The sequence below is a fragment of the Orycteropus afer genome, unplaced genomic scaffold, assembly GCF_000298275.1.
Source record: "Orycteropus afer afer isolate SDZICR_OR568_19922 unplaced genomic scaffold, OryAfe1.0 scaffold00127, whole genome shotgun sequence".
NCBI lineage: Eukaryota > Metazoa > Chordata > Mammalia > Tubulidentata > Orycteropodidae > Orycteropus > Orycteropus afer.
The window spans coordinates 3,253,364-3,276,415 of NW_006921714.1; the positions used below are offsets into that span (position 1 = coordinate 3,253,364).

The window sequence follows — 23,052 nt, forward strand, 5'->3', positions numbered from 1 at the left end:
AAAAAAAAAAAAAAAAAGATCACTGTCCTCCAATCTAGGAAATGAGGCAGAGATAAGCATAGCAGAGACCCTGCACCTGTGCAGATGGCCACTGCCCTCGGGCCACGCCCTACCCTCAGGGAGCTCACAGTCGGATGGAGGAGACAAACCCGGGGCAAATCCAGCACCCTAACAGAGGGGCTGCAAGACATGTGACCTGGGGACACAGGGAGCAAAAAGGAGGGAGTAACCCAGAAAGGCTTCACGGAGGAGGCAAGAGTACATGGAAACAGGAACCAATGAGGAGCAGGTGCTGCCATGGTACATGCGCATGTAAGTGGGGTATGCCGGCTGCAGGGAGAATGTCATTGCTTGAACTGTCCTCAAAAAATATGTGTCAATTTGGCTGGGCCATGGCTCTCAGTGACTTGGCAGTAATGTAATGATGTAATGATTTTCCCTGATGTGATTGGATCTGATCAGCCAATCAGTTTAAAGAGGATTAGAGTGAGTGTCAACACCTTTAATGCCATACAGCCCCGTTGCCATGTAAGGGGAATTTCCCTGGGGTGTGGCGTGGATCACGTTTTATCTCACAAAAGTGAAAAGAGAAGTGAGAAAGAAGGACCTACTACCACCAAGAAGGAAGAGCCAAGAGCACATCTTTGCACGCAGGGTCCCCGCGCTGGGAACCTCTCACAACCAGGAGACACAGCCAGCCTCCCCCTAGCGCTGGCACCCTGAATTTGGACTTCCAGCCTCCCACACTGTGAGAACAAACTTCTGCTTGTTAAAGCCATCCACCTGTATTTGCTGTAACAGCCCTAGATAACCAAGAGAGACAGGAATGAGGGCAAAGGGAGCAGCAGACGCCACGGCCACCCTGTGTTTCCCAACCCAGGGACCAGAGTGACACGCTCTATGCTGTCCCAGGACAAAGTCCCCTCTGCCAGACACACCACCAGCTCACTCCTGCCAGGTGGGCAAACTGGTGGGCAGACACCTAACCTCCAGGAGACCAAGCAGTGGGCTTGGCACGCTCTAGGCCCCCGTGGACGCTGACCGGCCCTGATGTTTCCTGGGCGCTGTTGCAGACACCCTGGGCAGAACACGCCTCCTCTGTCCTGCTTCAAGAAGAGCCCTACGGTGGACACACTCGGGAAGGTTCTGTGTCTCTAGCCCCAAGCACTGATTCTATAGCAGGAAACAGAGTGCAGCTCAGGGCACGGGTGAAAAACCAGGGAGGAGGAAGTTAAGAAACAACAAGTTTGCCATGGCTAGTATCTCAGCAGGAAGTGGAAATCTCAACAGATGTTATCACCATCAAGGCAGCTGTCCCAGCTGGGGGACAGGCAGGGGCTGAGAGTGGCTCCACAGCCCAGCCTGTACCTGGCCCACTCACCCAATGCAACCCTTTCCATCCCACAATGCTGACTGCAAGGCCTCCTCTAACCAAAGCCTTCCTTAGGTGCTGGTCGCCTGTGCCCAAGCCCCTCCCTTCTTTACACTCAAGTGCTGGAACAGCGTGCCCTGCACTCCAGGGGACAGGGACCTCGGGTTTCGAGGGCCGGACGGAAGGTGCTGTAGCGAGCTCACTTCTGAATCCTCCATCACTGTGCCGTGCTGCCCACAGCACACACTCACCAACTGCCGGTGAAACGGAAGTGACCACGGGGTGGGGAAGCACGGGGGGTTGGTCACAGCAGGGGCCTGTCCCCTATCTGTAGTGCAAAGAACTCCTGATTTTGGACAATAATAAATCAGAGTACCTAATAAGCCAGACCAAAAACAAACAAACAAAAAAAAAAACGAACTCACTCCCACTGAGTCGACTCTGACTCACAGCGACCCACGTTGGGTTTCCGAGGCTATAAATCTTTACGGAAGTAGATTGCCCCATCTTCCTTCCACAGAGTGGCTGGTGGGTTTAAACCACTGACCTTCTGGTTAGCAGCCAAATACCTTACCCACCATGCCACCAGAACTCCTTTAAGTAACCAGAAACTGTGCTAAAAAATAAACAAATGACACCCACTGCCATCAAATCAGTTCTGACTCAGAGCGCCCCTAGAGTTTCCAAGGCTGTAAATCTTTACAGAAGCAGAACGCTTCATCGTTCTCCCACGGAGTGGCTGGCAGGTTCCAATCACTGACCTTTCGGTTAGCAGCCAAATGCTTTCTTTAACCATCGTCCCAGAGCTCCTGAGAAGCTGGGCCAGATACTCCATGAATCTCATTCCAGCCTAACCCCAGAAGGTGGTACAAGCCAGTCGCCACCATCAAGTCAATTCCGGTTCACGGCAGTGAGAGTGGAACTGTGCACCGGACAGTGTTCAATGGCTGGTTTTTCATAAGCTCACCAGGCCTTTCTTCCAAGGGACCTTTCAGTTAGCAGGCAAGCATTTAACCCTTTCCAGGACCCAGGGACCACATCAGCTACTTGGTAATGTAAGGTCTATTGGATCAACCACTGCTTTGGATTGCTGGAGATACTGCAGTAAATCAGGGAGACAGATCAATACATACAAATCACACACACGTGCCAGGCATCACTAAATGCTGTGAAGAAGACAAAGCAGGGTGGGTGATCAACAGTGAGGGCCACTGTCCGGGTTACCTACTGCTGCCCTAACAGAAACACAACAGATGGATGTCTTCAACAGATTTTATTCTCTTACAGTTTAGGAGGCTAGATGTCAGAGTTCAAAGTACCAACTCGAGGGGCTGGGTGAAAGCCCTTCCCTTGGGCTTCAGCTCGGCCTCTTACTCCCGACCCACTGAAGCTACAGGTCTCTTCACTCAGGCAGCTGCTGTCTGCTCAGGCTGACAAACCCAAGGTCGACAAGTGAAAAGGCACAGTCCCCGTATGACCAAACCACATGGCAGACCACTGATTCATGTCCTCAAACAGTCTCAAGACCGGCAGACAACAGGGCAGGCTGCTGAACAACGACGCAGCTGCACGCAGGATTCAAGCGTGCCAAGACCCGCAGACGTTTCTCAACACTTCCTCCTGTATACTGGAAGCAGACCACATCCCTAAGGTAGCTACTCAGATGCTCCAGTAGATTCCACCATGGAGAATACCAATCTCACCACGGGGAACACTACATCCAGCTGCCCAGCCACTCAGCCAGGCCCAGCCAAGGTGACACACAACCTTAACTACCACAGCCACGAAGACAGGAGGGCAAATGAAAATACTGAAGATGGGGGCGCAAAAAAGGCCCTCTGATGAAATGACAACTGAGCAAAACACAATGGAGCGAGGGTATGAGTGGGTGGAGGTGGAGAACAGGAGAATCGCAGCTGCAACACGCTGCGCCGTCCTGCTGGTGCCAACAGTCCATCTGCTCCCAGTGGGCTCCCGTGGTCAGTGTTCCGTTCTGCAACCTGAGGAGCCACAAGGAGACCTAACCAGAGTAACTCGCCCAGCACCGGGGGTCATAAGGAAGGTGAGAACTTGGGCACCAATTGCAGGAGACCAGCAGCAACAACCTAGAGTGCTGTGCTGAAAAGGATTCTGAGGCCAGGGCTAGGCTCAGAGGCTGGGGCGCCATGACTGATGAGTGATGTCTGTCTGAGCTGGGAACCAGCACGCAGTGACACTCCGTCATGTCTGAGTGTGATGAGTGCTGTAGCACGAATGTGGTACAAGATGCTGAGTATGTGGGGGACGGGATCAGTTCTTCTGTCCCTAAACAGAAAGCTGGGACAGAGTCTCCCCTGCTGAGCCAGCCTGGTGTCTCCTCACCAGGCTGCGGGGCCCTGAGGACGAGCAGGGCTTCAAACTGGGTTGAAATGGTTCCGTCATGACCGACGTCATGGCCAATGGTGCATACACGTTGCACAGCAACCAAGTCTCTTGGTGGGATTTTGACCCAAGGAGGAAACAGGCAGCAGTGGCTTGCTCAAAGGTGGTGGCCAATACACATTCGGAGCAGTGTGGTTGGCTGCCATCTTTGAGGGAGACACTACTGTCTGTTTCCTACTGGGGTCAAAATCCATGTGCAAGAGATCTGGTTGCTATGCAACACATATGCTCCAAAGGACAGGACTAAACTGTTTCAAACCAGTTCAAAGCCCTGCCTGAGGGTGGGGACCTGGCACCCAGGAGGGGCTCTGTGAACCTCTGCCAAATGAACTAATGAAGGGCCATACACCTCAAGGTTAGCGTGTGTGTTCACAGTGGGAACAGCTGGAATTGGATCCTGAAGGGCAGGATGGAAGCAGGCCCTTCAATTAGATCCCTGGGCCCTCTGCTCTGAGGACCACAAGCTAATAAGCTCGTCCTGCACTCCTTCCTTTCTCTTTTCAGCAGGGATGCTTTCCCTCCAGCTCGGGTAAGGTGGGAAAAAGGCAAGACCGGAATCAAAGAACGTTCGCAATTAAGGCATGCAGACCCACCCCACCACCTGGCACCACCAGGCAGGCATCACCCAGCAGACCAGCTGCTTGGGCTTCCCCAGGGGCCAGCTGAGAGTCAACACTGTAGGCACAGAGGGATGCCTCACTGGCTGTTCCTGTGCCCACATTCAGGAGAAGGGCAGAGCTCCCTAACGCACTGCTGACCCACAGCAAACTCTTCCAGGCCAAGCCAGAGGAAGCGAGGGCCGCAGCTACGGCGCGTGCTAACTGAGCACCTGCCTACATGCGAGGTTCTGTTCATCAGGCGGCACTGAAGAACACCTGCCCCGGTCTACCACTCCTCACTCTGCACACGTGGTCTCGTGCTCAGACGGGCACATGCTTTTATGGTGCCCATTTCACACACACACAGACTGAGAACCGATAGGGGCCACACAGCTAGTGACTGACCAAGCAGGCACTGGAACCCAGATCTTCCGAGCCCGGAAGTTAGCTCATCGTGTAGCCAGCGAGAAAAGGCATGAAGACAGGGAGCGCCCAGCACAGCCCTGCATGGGTCTGCAAAGGGGACTCGCGGAGCTGGGAGGTGGAGAGGCCTGAGGAGCTGGGGTGGAAGGAAGGCTTCCCTGGCCACTCAAGGCCATGCCAGGAAGGGCTGGCAGCAAGCACGCGAGGTCCTCCCCCTGGGGAGCCGTGTCCTGCTCTCCAAGAGGCTCTGACAGACCCACGGATGCTCTCAGGGCACCCGCATTCTGCCTCGTGATGGGGACCCTTGCATCTGTCTCAACTCGGCCACAGTCCTCTGGGCTTTGTAAACTCATAAACCATCTCACTTTTAAATTCCTCTGTTTGTTTGTTCATTCAAGTACGCACTGAGCACCTGCCACATTCCAGCTATGAGGCAGGGATGTGGCGGTAAGTGGCCTCAGACTTACGAGGGTGGACGTCTGCCAGCTACCTCACTAGTGAGCTCTCAGGAACGCGGCCGGGTCGGACATGAGGAGGCTCTGAATCAACACTTCCCGCGGGAAAGCAGAGGAGAGAGGGGGTGCTGGAAATGCAGGCCCCTCATCCTGAAACCAACTGCTGGCTCAAGTGGGAGGTGGAGCAGACAGGAGAGTGGGCCTCGAGCTGGAGGCCCAGAGGCCGGCCCCCGGGTGCCACGCGGCCAGCGGAGCCAGCAGCCTGAGCCCCAGAGGTGGGACAGCAGCAGGACGGCGGGCTGAGGGTCAGCTGGCCTGCCACCCTGCCGCCAGCACATTGCAGGCCTGCTGAGGTGCGAGAGGCCTTCCCGCCAGCCCCATCTCCGCGTTCGAGCCCGGCTTAGCCGCCTGGTGCTGTGTAACGTACACAAGTGGGGGGCTCTACAGGACTGGAGCCTATTTCCTCACAGTCAGGAGGCCAGAAGCCCAAACGCAGGGCACCAGCTCCCCCGCCAGGGGAGGCCCGTCCTCTGTCGGCCCTGGAGGAAGCTCCCTCAGCTTCTGTACTCCGACGTCCCCGGTTCCCTGGCAATTTCCCTTGGCATCTACGTGCTATTTCAGCTGCTGCTGCTGGGTGCCATCGGGTCAATTCCAACTCACAGCACCCGGGTGACAGAGTGGAACCGCCCCACAGGCTCTTCTAGGCTGTAACCTTTACAGGAGCCGATCTCCAGGTCTTTCTCCTGGGGAGCCACTGGTGGGTAAGAACCGCCGACCTTACAGTTAGCAGCCAAGCCCTTAAATCACTGCACCACCAGCGCTCCTTCCTCAATCCGTTATAGATGCCAGCCTTCTAAAGAGACTGCCACTCTCCCAGCTGCTCAGACCCAGGAAAAGGAGGTCCAGACGCGCCCGTGCAGGCTGCCCCTCTGCACACTCACCCCACCCTCGTGCAGGGCAGCCGCTCACCCTCTCAGGGAGCGGCTCTCACTCTGTGTCCCCCACACGCCGGTGAAGAACCTGCAGAATGGCCACCCTGCCTAAGGAGAGGTTCATCTCATCCCCACCCGTCCACCTGGGCTTATAGAGAGTGGAGGGCTCGCAGCGACCAAGACGGACCTGGACATCTGCAACGGGGGCAGGTAGGCCCTGTCTGGGGGTCGGCAGTCCACCTGTGAACGGGGCTGGACTCCAGATAGCGGTGGGTGTGGGGACCCTCTGTAGTGCAGCCCAACACACACAGAACAAAACAACAAACCATGTAGCTCACTCTGGGGTCACCAGCATACTGACTCACCCACTGACCCAGTGACCAGCCCAGGGCCACACACAGCTGAGTGGAGAGCGGGAGCCAATGTTAGGTTCAGACTCCAGATCCCTCACTGGACACAGACGGTCCCGAGGGGTCCAGGTGCCAATTCAAGATTCTGCTACTGTTTTAAGTCCATGAGATTCATGATACCCCCAACCACTGCCACTGCCATCGAGTCAATTCTGACACACAGGGACCCCACAGGACACAGTCGAGCTGCCCCACAGGTGTTCTAAGGCGGTAAATCTTTACAGAAGCAGACTTCCTCATCTTTCTCCCACAGAGCAGCTGGTGGGTTCAAACCGTTGACCTTCTGGTTAGTAGCCAAATGCCTTAGCCACTGCACCACGAGAGCACTTTCATTATATACCCCGAACAGCACTAGTAAGAACCATGGGAGGACTACAAGATAAGCCACAGAGAATCACGTTCACATGTGAGTGACTGAACACCGTGGGCTCACATGAGATTCAAGTTTGCTGGAACACAGGCCAATGAAGCTGCTCTGAGAGTGCCCACCACCCCCAGGTGTCAGGGGGCCAGGGACACCTTCCACCTGCTGCCCTTCCCTGGAGGTGAAGGCACCAACCATCGTGCCTTCTTCCAGGCAGCAGGAAGGAGGAAGGCAGAGCTCCTACGGAGAAGGCTTCAGAGAAGTACCATTCACCACGGCCACTATACTTCACTGGCCACATGGCTATGCCAAGCTTGAGGGGAAGCTGGCATCTTTTATTAAGGAAGGAGGAGAGAGCAGGCAAGAGTCAGCCACTAACTGCTACATAAAAAGGAGATAAACCACAACCTCTGCCCTGGCAGAGATTAACCTCTCCCTTACACACATGAGGAAATGATTAGTGGGTGAGACCATGGACGTAACAAGGCACTAACTGTGTGACACAGATAGGAAACAAGTCATTAAGGAAGAACAAAGCCATAGGCAGGCTGAGGTCACTAGGGCAGTGGAGGAGTTAGATGTGAGTAGGGTGGGTGGCAGGTGGGGGAGGGACGACAACATGGAGAAGAGTCCACAGCGAGGCTGGTCCGAGGACCCCATTCCATGCAGTGAACACTGGGCTACCACAGCCTTGGCTAACATTAACATGGAGGAGGCACTGCTGGACCTCACACACCAAGCTGGTCAACTAGTCCCTGTAACCCTTGGTGCATGATCCTCTTTGATGTACACATGGCCCACTTGCAGTCATTTAGCCCCTTGTCATACTGTCACAACCACCTGCAAACCCATCACTCAAAACAAATGCTAAGAGCTTCATCTAACCAGACGGTGCCCCTCGCCCCACCTTGCCCTTCCCACCCAAGACCCCTGAACCCGAATCAGCAGTGCACACGCCCCTGCTCTTCTGTCAACACTGTTCTCCTGTGTCTGTAAATATTCCCAGAGAGTACACTTCTGTCAGGTACTTCTTCTTGAGGCGGCTCCGATTCACAGTGACCCCGTGTACAACAGAATGGAACACTGCCCAGCCCTGAGCCAGCCTCACGATCCTCGTTATAGCTGAGCCCATTGTTGCAGCCACTGTGTCGGTCCATCTCGCCGAGGGTCCTCCCCTTTTTCACTGACCCTCCACTTTACCAAGCACGACATCCTTCTCCAGGGAATGGTCCCTTCTGACAACATGACCAAAGTCGGTGAGACAAAGCCTGGCCATTCTCACTTCCAAGGAGCATTAAGGCTGCACCTCTTCCAGGACAGATTTGTTCATTCTTTTGGCAGTCCATGGTACTGTCGGTATTAGTTACTTACAACTTTATACTAGGCGCTCTGGTAACATAGTGTCTAAGACACTTGACTGCTAACCAGAAGGCTGGCGGTTCAAACCCACCAGCCACTCCTCGGGAGGAAGATGGGGCAATCTACTTCCGTAGTCATACTGCCTCAGCAACCCAAGGAGGGGTCGCTATGAGTTGAGTCCGACTCAACAGCACATAACAACAACAACAGCAACAACCTTTGAGAACACAGGATTTTTACTGCTTCGCTGAGGGCCGCTGAAGCTGATGTGTTTGGACGGCTGTGTAATACTCCACTGTGGGACGGTGCCTGGGTCTAGCCAGCCATTCCCTTACTGATGGGCATCTTGGCACTTTCCAGAGTTTTGCTACTGTGACCAGAAATGCTGGGAAGATTTTTGTTCCCGTCTGCCGGTATCTACACACATAGGACGTTTTCCTGGGCATATACCTAGGAGTGCAAGCCACTGGGCCATAGCATATATGAATGTCAAACTGCTTCCCAAAGTGACTGCAGTAATCCATACCCCCTCCCACAGCAGACAAGAAACTGAACAAGACTCACTGGCAATGCACACTAGCGTCCCCAGAGGACTCTGGTCCCCTCCCCACTGCCTGGGGCTAGTACTCCTTCATACAGAAAACAGATGGGTGATGACCCAACACAAGACTAACAGTGGAAGATCCAGTCTTGACCCCAACCAACCTGAATGTAAAGCCATGTGTTCCTCCCACCAGACCTCCCAGCCAATGGGGTAAGAGACATTGCACAACTCTTGCCAGCAGGAGACTTTCTGGAAGGTGAGGATGGCATTGCAGTCAAGGGATTATGTCAAGGTAGACACCTCAGCAGGGTCAAGTGCAGGGCGAAGATCTGACACTAGAGGACCTGGCTTCTGTCAGCTAGGCAGGTGTGGGAGTGGCCCCACGCAGCATGCCGTGACGAGGGCTGGCTGGTCTCGTAAGGCCGCGTCTTCTTACTCCATCTTTTAATGCCCTGCTAAAGGGGCAAGGAGGCTGCATCTTCTGACTTCCTCTACCCCACAAGAGGAAGACAGAATCACCATCAGCAGCCCAAGGCCTATTCCTGCAAGGCCAGACATACTACCTCCCTCCAGCCCTTTCACCAAGCCAGACACCAATCGTTCCTCCTGCAGCAACCACCACCTCTCTGCTGGGTTTGATAATTCACTATAGTGGCCACACAGAATTCACAGACTATGGGATTTATTAGGGAAGCACCAGACTACAATTCAAGTTCAGAAATGCACTCAGTCTCTCAGCAGCGCGTGTCTCTCGCATCTCTCTCTCAGCAAGTGCATGTCTCTCAGGAACGCATTTCTCTCAGCAGCACGTCTTTCTCAGCCGGCAGTCAGAGATTCCTTCTGCCTCTAAGAGGGCTCCTTTTGAGCCTGGCAGAGTGGCCAAACCAACCAATCCCAACATCAGAGTTCTACATACCTGAGAGAAAAAGAACTTCCCGGAAGATTGCTTCCTGGCCTTCCCAACAGAATTACCCCAGGTGGACAACTTTAACAATCAGGAGCTACTCAGTGGCTCATGGCAAATTTCACCACAGAGTTCACAAAGACGTATAGCTAGAAAAACCACACTATGTAATTTACTATACCGCGTGCCCCCATTCGTGTACTTCCTCAGAGCAAGCCCATGTGAGCAGGAAGCTAACAGAGCTGCCCACGTGAGCAGGGCGCTTCCACTCCCCACTGACCTTCCCTGTGCCACTCCAGCACCTGCTCTCCTTGTCGGCAGCCGGTGGGCAGCTCCAGGACAGCTGACTGTGATGGCTTTCCATGGCCACATCTGGCACCCACCCCAGTGCTCAGGCCACCCATCTGAGTTTTCTGTATTTACTCCGTTTCCAGTGGGCTCGCTTGTAACCAATAAAAAAAGCTCAGCTCAGAAGTCATACATGTCTGCTGAATGTAAACACAGACACATACACAAAGCCAAACACACACAGATACACACGAACACGCAGACACACAAACATCGCATACACTGACACACACATGGAGGCACACACAGAAACACAGATACCCATAGGAACACACACATACCATAAACTGATACACACAGACCAATAGACAGACACCCTTGTTATATCAGAGCCCAGGCACATGTACAGATTGTGGGATCCCGCCTCTGCCCTGAGGAAGTTTAATTACTAAAGATCCACCTTGAGCACAGAGAGAAAAAATATGGTGAAGATAAAGGGTCATGGGCTGAATACAGGTATTATAGGGTTCCAAGATGGGCAAGACTGTCGGGGAGCAGACACCCCCACTGTGAGAGACCGGCTGACCCCTTTCTCTGCGCCAGCCTTCCAGTCTCCAGGATGGAATCTTGGAAGCAGCAGGCCGCTCCCCTACATCATTCCTTTCCTCATGTTTATCTTCACACATAGATGCTCAATCACTGTGTGCCCAAGAAAAACAAAGCTGATGTCACTATTTATACAGTACTTTTATTAAAAATAAAACAGAAAAAACAACCCTCTGTAGAACTGAACCACGAGACCGGGTAACCTCTGGAGAGGGTGGCCCGTCAGAAAACGTTACATCAAGCAGCACAGCAGGTTTCACGAGGAAGGGCAAGGAGCAAAAACCCAAGAGCCAAGCCCCAGGTGTCTGTCAGAGATGCAGCACCTCTAACCCCGCCGTCAGCCATGGAAAAGAGCACCCAGAAGTTCTATTAAAGTCAGAACGTCTCCAGCAGAACCCTACACACGCTGAACACATCATTATTGTGAAAGGTCTCAAACGCCCACACAGGCAGGCACCCCGTCGAGCCCCGTGGGCCCCTCCCCCTTCACCACCAGCACGGTTCACTTCACCACCCCCTCCCCTCTGCTGTAAAAGCAAAAGAACTTGAAAGCAAACGTGAGCACTATGCCCTGCCCCTCCATGCTCAGAATGCGTGCCCCAAAGAACAGGGGCAGTTTTTAATGGAATCACAATTACATACCTTAAACATTTATTTTGCTATGGGCTTCTTAAAATAAAGGATTTTATATTTGGAGGCCAGCCCAGAAGTGGAAGAGGACGGGACAGCTGGGCGGGTAGTTCGCTACGCAGGGGACAGTGGCAGCGCCGGGGGAGAGTTTCTGCGTGACGCCCTTCCACACCTATAAACACTAGTCAAGAAGACCATGGACCCCGTGACCTCGGACAGCTGATGACCTGGCCCATCAACCCCACGCAAGGGTGTAGTAACTAAAGTCAGTAACTTCTGGAAGTGCCAAACGGATTCCCTCTCCTACAAGAAAAACGAGCTAAAATCCCAAGCAGTGGGTGCCCTGAGCCACCCTTTGCTTCCCCGACTGGGAGCTACTGACCCTGTCATGGAAAATGTCACCCCTGCATCACCAAATGGTTCCCAGAGAAGCATCTATTGGGCAGAAGTGAAAGGCATGGGGGCTTTCGTGTGGGGAGTCTGATCCCCAGGCCCCTAAGTTCCCTCAGAAGGGGCTGTGACCTGCCAGACTCATCACACGTCACCAAAGGGGCCATGAAGGGAAGAAACCTCAAGTCCCAAACAACTGGTGTGCAAGGGACTGGGGCCACTGCAGATGCAACCAACAGGCTGGCACTCAGGCGGAGAGCCTTGTGGGTTTAGGGCTTTGTCTCCGCTGCATTCTTGCCATTCCTGACAGTTACACATTCTCTTCTGCTCCTACAGGAAAGTGCTTCAAAACCCGACACTAAGAGAGCTGGCAGTGGCAGCTGTTACACTTTCATGCCACGTGTGGCCCATCTTGCTGTGACAGTCTGTGGAGGGGACAGGAGAATTTCACCCATCTCACCTGGGCCGTCCTGCCCGCTCACTCCTCTCTTGGGCCACGCAGTTCCCCCCGCCTCCTTCCCAAGCCTCCGTGTGTTTTCTGGACTGCCCGTTCTGTCAGGGCCAAGCTGGTATTTCCCCTCACTGCTTCACATGCGTGTACCTGGTCTCTCCAGGGAGGATAGGTTAATGTCAGGGCAGTAGAAAGAATAACTGGGTTGAGATTCAGCAGCCTTAGGCTCTAGTCCCAGGCCCACCAATAAACATAGACACAAGTCACAACGTCTCTGTGCCTCGGTGTTTTCTTCTGTAAAATGAGAATAAACCCACTGCCGTCGAGTCGGATCTGACTCATAGCAACCCCTCCTCGGGTTTCCGAGGTGGCATCACTACAGAAGTAGATTGCCCAACCTTCCTTCTGAGCAGTGGCTGCCGGGTTTGAACCGCCAGCCTTCTGGTTAGCAGTCAAGTGCCTTAGGCACTATGCTACCAGAGCTCCTAAAGTAACAACGCTGAACTAGTATTAGAGATAACAAATACACTTACTACCTGTGGCAGACATCACTAATGATGACAGCACTTTTCCCCACAGATCCATGCCAAAGCTAAGCCCTTCTCAATACTGCACTCTGGACAGACATGACTAAGCCTGTTTGCCATTCCCTGAACTAGATGGTTTCTAAGCACAATGTAAATGTGGGGGGTGTTTCCTACTTAACTTGAGGGCTCCACAACACAGCACCCAGGAGAGGATTATGCCTAAAGTGGCAACATCTTTAATCCTTCCCCACTGGACGTGGAGGCCGCACCCGCTGCCTTGTTAGAAGTAACAGACTGAAGGATTCTTCACAGTCAGGCCCTTACTGAGGTGCGTGATGGCCCCACCTTGCGCTTATCCTCCACCTCTCCCTCGGAATGACCTGAACCGTGAGCAACTCCAAATGCAAGCCAGAGGAGGGGGGTGCAACATCCAAGACTGGGGAAGAAACTGTATTGGACGTCCGCCCGGGAAAAGCCTGAGTAGATGCTTCTCTGGCCCTGGCCTCCGACAGAACACTCTAGTAGGGACCAGAGACTTCTCAGACTTGACGCACAGACTCGAACACACCCCTAAAATCTGGTACCTGCCACCAGATTTTTTTTGGGGTTTTTTTTTTTTTGTTTTTAGTTTTTAGTTTTTTTAGTTTCACTGTGTATTTTATTTAGTTCTATTGTTTTTATTTATTTAGTTGGGTGAAAGTTTAGAGCAAATTCATTTTCCATACAGTTCATACACATTTTGTTTTATGACACTGACCACAACTCCCCACGATGTAATACCTCTTTGCCCATTTCCTCCCCGTAGTTGCCTCTCCTCTGCGTCCTTCCCTCCCATGCACTGTCCACCCTCTCCCCCAGCTGTCTCCCTGTGCAAACACTGCCCTTCTGGAGTGTATCTACCTGATGCAAATGTTCACCCCATGCCTGTTACTGTTTGGCTGCAAGCCACAGGAATGAGTTCAGTTCCAGACCCAAGGGGTAGCTAGAGGCCACAGTCTTGGGGATCTCACCAGGCTCTATCAGACGAGCAAACCTGGTCCCTTTTTTTTTTTTTTTGAATGATTTTGAGTTTTGTTCCACACGGTTCTCCCACTCTGTCCTACCCAGGATCTCCTGCCCCGATCCCTCTCTGAGTGACTGACGTGGTAGCCACTGCCACGAGCTTTTAAATCCTGCACTTCATCTCCAACTCAGGCCTCAGGCCTCATCTGCCTGTGTGCCGCCTCAACAGCCCACGGCCCAGCCAGGGAACTGGCAAGCCCCGGCCTCTGACTGTCACAGGAACCACGGAGCTGGCACCCGTTCTGCCCCCCAGTCCCACAGGGAGAGAATGAGAACGTGCCCCTGAGCCCTCACTGAACCCCACCCTCTCACACTGCAGCCCCCCCCCCCCCCCCCCCCCCCCCCCCCCCCCCCCCCCCCCCCCCCGCCCACTGGCTGAGTCTCTAAAGCCTGATGGAGATTGGGGCTCCAGCTCCTACAGCCCAAGGCATCTCCTCTCAAACCCTTCTTGCCCAAAGCCCCAGGGCCTTCCTGCCTTAGGAGCCTCATAGGAGCTCCTCCTCCCACGTCTGCTGCAGAACTGGCAATGGAAGGCTGAGCCTCGGGGTGAAATATCCCTAGAGAGTTCAGTCCCACAGGAAGGGCTCAGCCCCAAACAGTCTGCTTACAGCCCCTATTTGCTGCATTCCAGCGGGGGAGCGCCAAGAACTTGAGGAGTCCACCAACGGCACCAGGCAAGACTGGCTTTGTTCCTGCCCAGCTGCTGGACTTGAGTGGAACTCTCCCCCTAACGCCAAGGGAAAGGAAGGCCCCTCCCGCATTCTGGTGAGCACCATGTGTTACAGGCCAAGGAAGGAAAGGGGAAGGGAGTGATGAGTTGGGGGCTGCAGGGGCATTCTGCCTCCTCAAAGGTCTGCCAGGAACTTATTAACCTGTCCCGTCCTTATTAGATAAGGATATTCCACGAGCTATCAGTTTACTGTGCAACACTAGTTCTCGCTGCTTAAGAATAGTGTGGACTTAGTGAACGGCCAATGGGAAACTGGATACCCCTGGGAACAGCACAGTTCTTTGGGAAATGAAGCGCTGAGCAAAGACATCCCTTTACAGGCAGCTGCATGCTGGGGCAGGGAGCTGGAACCCTCATGAAGAGGACGCACCACCGTAATGTGATAGCGTCAGGAGAGACGAGGCCCATTCTGCTCACAGGAGACAGAACACACTCATCTGTGTGGAGATGTTTCTAAGAACAGGCGATGCTACGAACCTGCAGGAAGGCATCATTACCTATTTCTATGAAGCCAATTTCATACTCAGTGTGAGGGGAGGACCTTCTGAGGTACCACACCTGAGCATTAACAGCACTAGAGCATCCTGGGAAGACATTCCAAGGGTACTCACACCTGAGTACCACAGCACACTGGTGCATCCAAAAAGACTGAGGTGAGAGTCAGTCAACACATCGGAATCTAAGACACGAGGGTCATCTGAACATTTTCAAGAAGGAAAACTATGACTCCCGCCCCTGTGCTGTGAACAACGCCCTGGGAAGAAAGGGTGGCCCACTCGTGCCCCCACCGCACACACCCCCATGACCACTCTCTTGCACTTTTGGCCACTCCACGGGCAGCTGGTGAATGGGGCTCGTCGGTGGTGCTGACAAGCACATGTGCTGGACTCTGGGCCTGCGGTCCTCATTCCCACCCCCATCACAGATGGCTCCCGGAGTGGACCTGGGCCCACTGGGGCACCCTCAGTCACATGGAAGCCCAGGGGAGAAACACAGCAGCATGTGGTCATGTCCCAAACCCTGCCCCGCAAATCCACAGCTGAGGAGAGACTTTGCAGTCTCCACCCGCCCAAAGGACAACACAGTCCCCATTCTGAAAAGATGACAACTGCTCTCCTTTCTTTGACCCGTGAAGCAATGCAATGCGACCCCTTGCTCATGAACTGCATGGTGAGCCCAGTACCTGCAGATCCTCCCTCTTACTGGGAGCACAGCGTTGGGCTGGTTTTGCTGTGAGGTTGAGGCTCACACATCTGTAGGTCCCCAAACATCACAAGCCCAGGTGGAAAATAGTCTTGTCAGTTTTATCTACAGGGGTATCCCAATCTGGCTATTTCTAACAAGCCAGTGCTGACAAGGACCCCGGATACTGTAAGCAGTTTGCCATGGCTGCTAACCTAAGAGCTGGCAGTTCAAACCCACCGAACAGCTCGACCGGAGAAAGGCCTGGCAAACCACTTCCGTAAAGAGAACCCTACAGATCGGGTCTGCTCTGCAACACACAGGTCGCCCTGGCTTAGGCACCAACCTGACAGCAGCCTGCCAACAACAGGGTGGTGTCAACAGTGCAGAACCCGGGAACAAGAGTCATCGATCAGTGAAGACCAACCATTACCCTGAGCTACCGCAAACCCTTCCCCTAACACTCAGAGTTCTCTTGTCTTGTCCCACCGTAACCCCACGCCAGCCCCCATGACCACACTCCGTGGCACCCACCCCAAGGCCCTGGTCTCTGCCGTGTTCAGCCCTGACAGCCAGCCTCATCTACGGGTGAGAGGAGGGCACCTCCCGCAATTCACGGAAAAGGGGGGGCCCACAGGCAGGAACGCACACAGACCCAGGGGTCTCACAACTCACCAGGTCCACCTTTCCCACCTCTTCATCTAGACAAACCATCCAGATGTATTTTCATCTCGGTGGTAACACAGTGCAGAGGAAAACACTGGGCCAGGCGCAGGAAGGTCTACACTCCAATTTCGAGTCTGACACCCACGAGCTGTAGGATGCTAAAGCAAGCCACTCAGCACCCAGGGCCTCACTCTCTCATCTGTTAAATGGGGCTAAAAACACACGACAACGTACTTCATAGTTTCTACAGAGATCCTCTGAGGACCGCGCTCTCTCCCCTACGCGAACCTACGAGTCAGAGCGCATGCGGGCAGCACAGCCTCTGTCAGAGCCAGAGTTTCTGCATGTTTGTGTGTGGGCACACACCCACCTCACGGTGATCACAGCTCACCCACCATCTTGATTCACACCCTTCCTCTGGCAGCTGACGGCTTCTGTTCACTAGACCACCCTGCACGTCTTCTGCCCACGTGGCCTGGGTGGCCATTTCAGACTTCCCATAATGCCACAGCATGGTACAGAACGTGGCTGTTCACATCAGAGGAAACTCTCACTGATTCCCTAGGGGCCGGCATGCTTTTTCCTCCTCATGCCCTGTCCCAGGACAACTGATGAATCCTGGGCCCTGCTGCTGTGGCCGAGGAACAAGCCTCGTCCCTGAGACCCACTTCACGGGTCTTGGAACCACTATGGCACCTGTGCCAGGGAAGGCAGCTAGAACCACCAGTGAGTCTTACCCTTCTTTCCCCTCAAAGGCACTAACAGCAGCGATTGCTAATGTACAAGGCTCCAGGCACCGCCCTGAGTGCTTTACATGTATGAACTCAGTTATCCTCACTCCAACCTTACTGTGATTCCCATTTTATAGACGAGGAAACTGAGGCACAAAGGACGCAGGGACATCAGCTTTCAGTGCAAGTGTTCACCCGAAAATGTGCAGCCTCTCCTGGACGCCTGAGAAAGAAACTCAACTGCAGGGTTAAACACAAAACATCCGTGCAAAGATAACAGATCCACCAGAGTTCAATGGAAAGGATGGTATTCGCCGCTGAGGAGTTCTAAGTCTGAATTTACAAAGGTGTTTCCAGGGCCATGATGCATTCCTGAACCTTCTGGCTCCTCAGTTCCCACGTCCACTCGGCCTCTAGGGTTGCCATGGAGACGGGCTGCACACAGTAGGTATTCAGTGGAGTTAAGGAACCTTTTAAGCAGCAGCCACCCTGGTGCAGAGTGGTGGCTGGCAAACGGGGCACCCAGGGCTTTCTGCTCCACATAGCAGCTTCCACAGAGCCTGAAAAGGACTTTGTGCCAGGTAAGTAATGACCCCCAAAGACATCCACATCCTAACCCCCAGAACCTGTAATTATGTTACCTTCACACGGTAAAAGGGACTTCGCAGATGTGACTCAGAATCCTAAAATGGGGAGGTTTTCTCGAATATCCAAACTCATGCCATCAAGTTGATTCCAACTCACAGTGGCCCTACAGGACAGAGCAGAACTGCCACACGGGGTTTCCCAGGCTGAAATTCTCGATGGAAACAGACCGCCACAGCCATCTCCCTCAGAGGGTCCGGTATGTCTGATCGGCCAACCTTTGGGCTAGCAGTTGAGCACTGAACCACTGCACCACCAGGACTGAATTTAATCACAGGAGTCCTTATAAGAGGGTGGCATGGTATCAGAGGGGAGAGGAGACGCCACACTGCTGGCTCTGAAGATGGAGAAGGGACCATGAATGAGCCAAGGAATGTGGGTGGCCTCTAGGAACAAGGAAACAGACTCCCCCCCAGAGTCTCCAGGAGGGACACGGCCCTGCTGACACCTTGATTTTAGGACTTCTGGCATCCAGAATTGTTAAGAGAATAAATGTGTGTTGGTTGAAATCACCACCTCTGTGGTCATTTGTTATAGCAGCCAAAGAAACTAATGCATGCCTCTCAGCAGAGAAGGGGCACAATGGAACTTGAAGCGGTTGATATTCAGAAAACAACCTGTGAGGACAATTGGGGCTTAAAAGCCCAAGTACCCCAGACACTAGACGGACACCAACCAGAACAATAAGCTCACCTAAGACAAACCTGCAAGACCTCTCACAACACTGTGTGTTTTCCAGCCTTTTACGAGACCGAGGCTACGCGTTCCTAGCTCCTGCTTTAGAACCTCAATGCTTTACTGAACACATTGCTGAAATGAGCAGCTGAAATGGCTTGGCCAGGGCAGAGTGTGTGGCTCTACCACGCCTCCTTCCAGGTGCCCAGCTACACAGGGGCCACACACTCCCCACAAGACCTTGAGGGCGCGGGGGGTGGGGTGGGCAGGGTGCTGCTGACAGCTGCCATATGTCAGGCATCTCTTCCTATTTCCCCAAAATGCCAAAGCCAGATGCAAAATGAAAAACCCAAACTCTCTTGCCTGCTTCCATTGTTATTGTTGTTGTTATGTGCCGTCGAGTCGGACCCAACTCATAGAGACCCCTCCTTGGGTTTCCGAGGCAGTATCATTACAGAAGTAGATTGCCCCATCTTCCTTCTGAGGAGTGGCTGGTGGGTTTGAACCGCCAGCCTTCTGGTTAGCAGTCAAGTGCCTTAGGCACTATGCTACCAGAGCTCCCTCTGCTTCCCTTAGGCCCTGGACAAAAGCACCACTGCTGTCCACAAGAAGGCCCAGCAAGCTGGGTTTCTGTGGCCCAGGGAGATTCCTGACTGATGCCTGACCCGGAATAACGAGGAGGGAAGGAGTGACCTTTTGAGAAAAGAGCCTCGACCTCAAGGTCTCAGATCCGCTGCCAGCGGCCCTGGAGTCTCTGAGAGGCCACAGGAGGGCCATTTAATGTCCTTGTGTTTGTTTTCCCAGCTGCCGGAGGAGGAGTGGGTTGAAGAGGACTGCTGGGGCAACCCTGCCTGCACATCAGTCTAATTAGAAGCACCTAAGGGAGCTGTTAAAAAATACTCATACCCAAGCCTCCCCAGGCCAACTAAATCAGAAGCTCTCCTGGCGCTGGGCTCCAGAGTGCTGCCAGGGGTGAGCACCTCAACACCAGGTGACCCTGAAGTCCCTCCAAGCTTGAACGTCCTACAGTCAAAACGGCAAAGCCACACGTGGTCAGGACCTGCATGTAAAGAACTCTCCATGACAGTCACCTGGGTCTGAAAAAGACAGACAGGTGCATTTACCAAGCCACTGGCCAGTAAGTGGGAGAGTGTCGGGGTGCTAAGGGAGCCCCAGCTCACTGAGAAGTCTCCCCACGTATGACCAGATTTCTGTTATGTCACATGGGAGCTGCGTCCCACCTCCAGCACCCCAGCCTACCCCTCTCCCCCATGGGGGGCTTTGTGGCTCTCGGCTCGGAGATGCTATAGCCCGACTTCCCAACACTCTTCACCTGATCCTCACTCTCTGAGGCCCAGGCCGGTACCAGGTAGCACCTGTCTGCCCCGCTCGCTCTACCATAAGCCACTCAGATCCTGGCTGAGGGCTTGTCCCGGCACCCAAGGGCCTGGACGGGTGCCACAAGCCACAGAACCAGGCATCTGCTCCTTAGGGGTGAATGTGGACCCAGCAGTCCTTCAGACTGAGCTGTAAATAAGAAGCACACACAAGCTGTCAGCCACTTGTGAAACACAGGCAATGACTAAAAAAGGGCTGAGACACCCTCACAGTGATGTCTCCACCTCATAAAGCTGCTATCTGCTCTGAACTGTGGCCCGGGAGAGAGAGGCAGGGGGAGGGGTGAGGACTTCCCCGACTATTAATAGCCCCCAGCTGTTCCCAGGAAGGCCACAGAGTGTCCTCCCAGGGAACAGCCAGAGGCTCAGAGGCCGTTTTAATGTGCTGAGGGGGCAAGGGGGTGGGTGGACAGTTTTCCTCTCTTTTTATTTGAAGTTTTATTGAGATTCCTATCATTTATGTGAGAACAACAAATTAAAAAAACACCCACTGCAGTCAATCCTGACTCCCAGTGAACCTACAGGACAGAGCAGAACTAACTAACGGAAGGCAGAAAATGAAGCATGGGGGCGGGGGCAGAAGGGTCATTCCACACGGAACAGAACTCCCCCCACAAGCGTTCACCAGCCTAAAGCAGGGTGCTGTCTGAAGCCAGACCACCACCAGATCCGTCCACCATGCTTGTCTTAAGGCCTGAGGCACTAAAGGCCAAGGGGAGGGGGCCTTCACCAGGAGGGATACCTCAGGTGGGAATAAGACATTTTCCACCCACCTTCCCTCCAAGTGCAGACACGAGAAGGAGCACTAGGTGCGCCCTGACCTCTGTCACCAGCTTCCTCCCCTAGAAAGCCACCAACAGCTGCTGGCTGTGATCCCAAGTTCAAAGCCAAGGTCACTGACCCGTCCCCAAAGGCTTGAGACAGCGGAGGGGGTGCTTCCTGTGCTTGGCAGTGTAATCCCACTTTAAGCATGAACTTTCAAAAACTGTTCTTATTCCAGAACCATCCGTACCTACACGAGTACCTCGGCTGCTGGGTCTTAAGCTTAATTGCTTCAACAGTGGAAAAACCCACATGCCAACTCCAAGTCAGAAGGTTTTTCCTTTAGACAAACAAGGAAAGAAAGACCAAGAATAAGAAATGCTAACTAACCCCTGCTCAACTAGCCACAGTAATCTGCCACCTAAATGGCAGATATCGACCCTGCTGAGGCTGGGGCCAAGCTTCAAGGCCTTCAGAGTTAACCCCAAACACGTTCTTAGTGGAGTCCCACTTTGTTCCTTCAGGAGGTAACTGTTTGTGCATGATGCCTGGCATATAGCCCTACGTGCCACCAAAACTCATGCTTTTAGCATCACCATCTTGCTATCAAACTGGGAGGCATCTAACTCGGTGCAACTCCCCTAGTCTGCCACGAGCTCTGGACTAACTGAAGAACGACACCGGCTGGCAACAAGGGGTAGTCACGTTCATGAAATTCCCTCAAACCTCAGGGTTGTAATCCAGAGGCTGTCCCGGGGGCTCTCATCCTTCCAACCTCAGGGTGTTCAAACTGCTGCTCTAAATCCCACCACAGGACACAAGGAGACAACGACCAGAGCCATGCCCTCAGCAGCCCCCCGCAGCTGGTACGGAAGCCGTCTTCCAAGTCCATCTGTGAAAGGCCGACAAGGGCCTCGTGCTGTGACAAGATTCCCAGAGCCTAAATGAGTTTACAAACATAAAATCCAAAACACCAGGCATTCCCAAAGCCTGAGAACGAAGGGCAACAGCTGCTTCCCTCTCCTGGGTCACTGTCACCTCTCAGCTCGGGAGGCTGGAAAGAACTGGGCTCAGCCCTCAGGCTCCACCACTTACAGGTTTAAGATCCTGGGCTTTGGAACAAAACTCGTGGGGACCTTGATTTTTCTGAGCTCGGTCTCCTCATCTTTGAGATGGGAAAAAAGCCTACCTTGTGAAGGTAAGGACAGACGAGGGAGGCGTATAAGGGTCCTGAAGTAAAGCTGGAAACAACTCAACAGCAACAGTCTGGTGTTGGGTAGAGAAGGGGCACTGGTGCCGCAGTGGTGGGGGGGGCTTGGCTGCTAACCAGAAGGTCGGCAGCGGGGACTCACCAGCCACTGCACTGGAGACAATGACCTGGCTACTGGGTTCCTTAAAGACCACAGCCTAGGAGCCCCACGGGGCAGATCTGCTCTGTCCTGCAGGGTCACAGTGAGTCAGAATTGACTCGACAACACACAACAACAGGTATACAAGGTGGTCTCCTCCGTTCTACTGCCTTCAACACCAACCCCTGCAGACAACAGCAGTCACAAACAGCAATGTTCCGGAAACTCCCTGAGCTGGCCCACTCCTTAGGCACCTGTGTGCTGGGCCTCACGATGACCCGGAAACACAGCATAAGTTGGTTCTAGTTTACCATTTCCCCACAGTTCAAACCCTCTCGCTGCAAAATGAAAGCCCCAACTCTGTTCTTTGCATTTTAATTCAAAGACGATTGTTAAAATCAGACAGCTAAAAAATGGAAAGTCAAATTGTCCTAAACTAGATTCTTTTCCCCACGCTCTCTCGCTCTCTCTGCTGTGGAGTTTAGAGTCTTGTCACTCCTCACACTTTCTAAACTCTTTCCAACCAAGTCTGAACGCATACTTAGAGTTCAACGTCATCATGAATTCACCTTCTAACTCCAGTGCTGCTCTGACCCTCCAGGGACCCTCCAGGGTGGCAGCCACCAAGGCCATCATGACATCTGCTCCCAGGAGACCCCATTTCCACAAGCACGGCCACTCTCTCCCTGATTCACACTCTCCCCTCCCCAGACGGCATTCAAGAGTTATTCCAACCCACCCAGAGGCATCTCGGAAGACAGGCCTGGCAACCTGCTTCCGAAAGGTTAACAAAGAAAACACCATCCAGTGGCCATCACATCAATTTCAACTCACGGCAATCCCATGTGCCATAGAGCAGAACTGAGCTCCACGGGGTTTCCTTGGCCGTAGTCTTTGCAGAAGCAGACCACCAGGCCTTTCTGCCACGGGGCTGCTAGGTGGGCCAGAGCCAGAAAACCCTATGGAGTTCTTCTCTACACACACGGGGTCTCTGTGAGTCAGGATCGACTCCACAGCAACCAACTGCAGCAGCAGACACACTGCCGTCTACAGCAACCCTTCCCATTACGCCTCCCAAAAGCCCCAACCCACACATTTAGAGGGGTGCGGGGTGGGTGGGGTTACAGACATGGGGTCCGAGGCCCTGATTCAATCCCCCCAAGCAGGAAGGACACCTC

General features: G+C 53.6%; 1 protein-coding gene across 1 annotated transcript in view; it reads right to left on the bottom strand.

Moving 5' to 3' along the window:
- Positions 1-23,052, bottom strand: part of CCDC88C (coiled-coil domain containing 88C) — a 168,188-nt gene that overhangs the window by 117,047 nt on the left and 28,089 nt on the right. Inside the window, exon 7 of the mRNA XM_042781485.1 lies at positions 8,713-8,720. Coding sequence (XP_042637419.1) covers positions 8,713-8,720 — 8 coding nt within the window. The remainder of the gene's footprint in view (positions 1-8,712; positions 8,721-23,052) is intronic.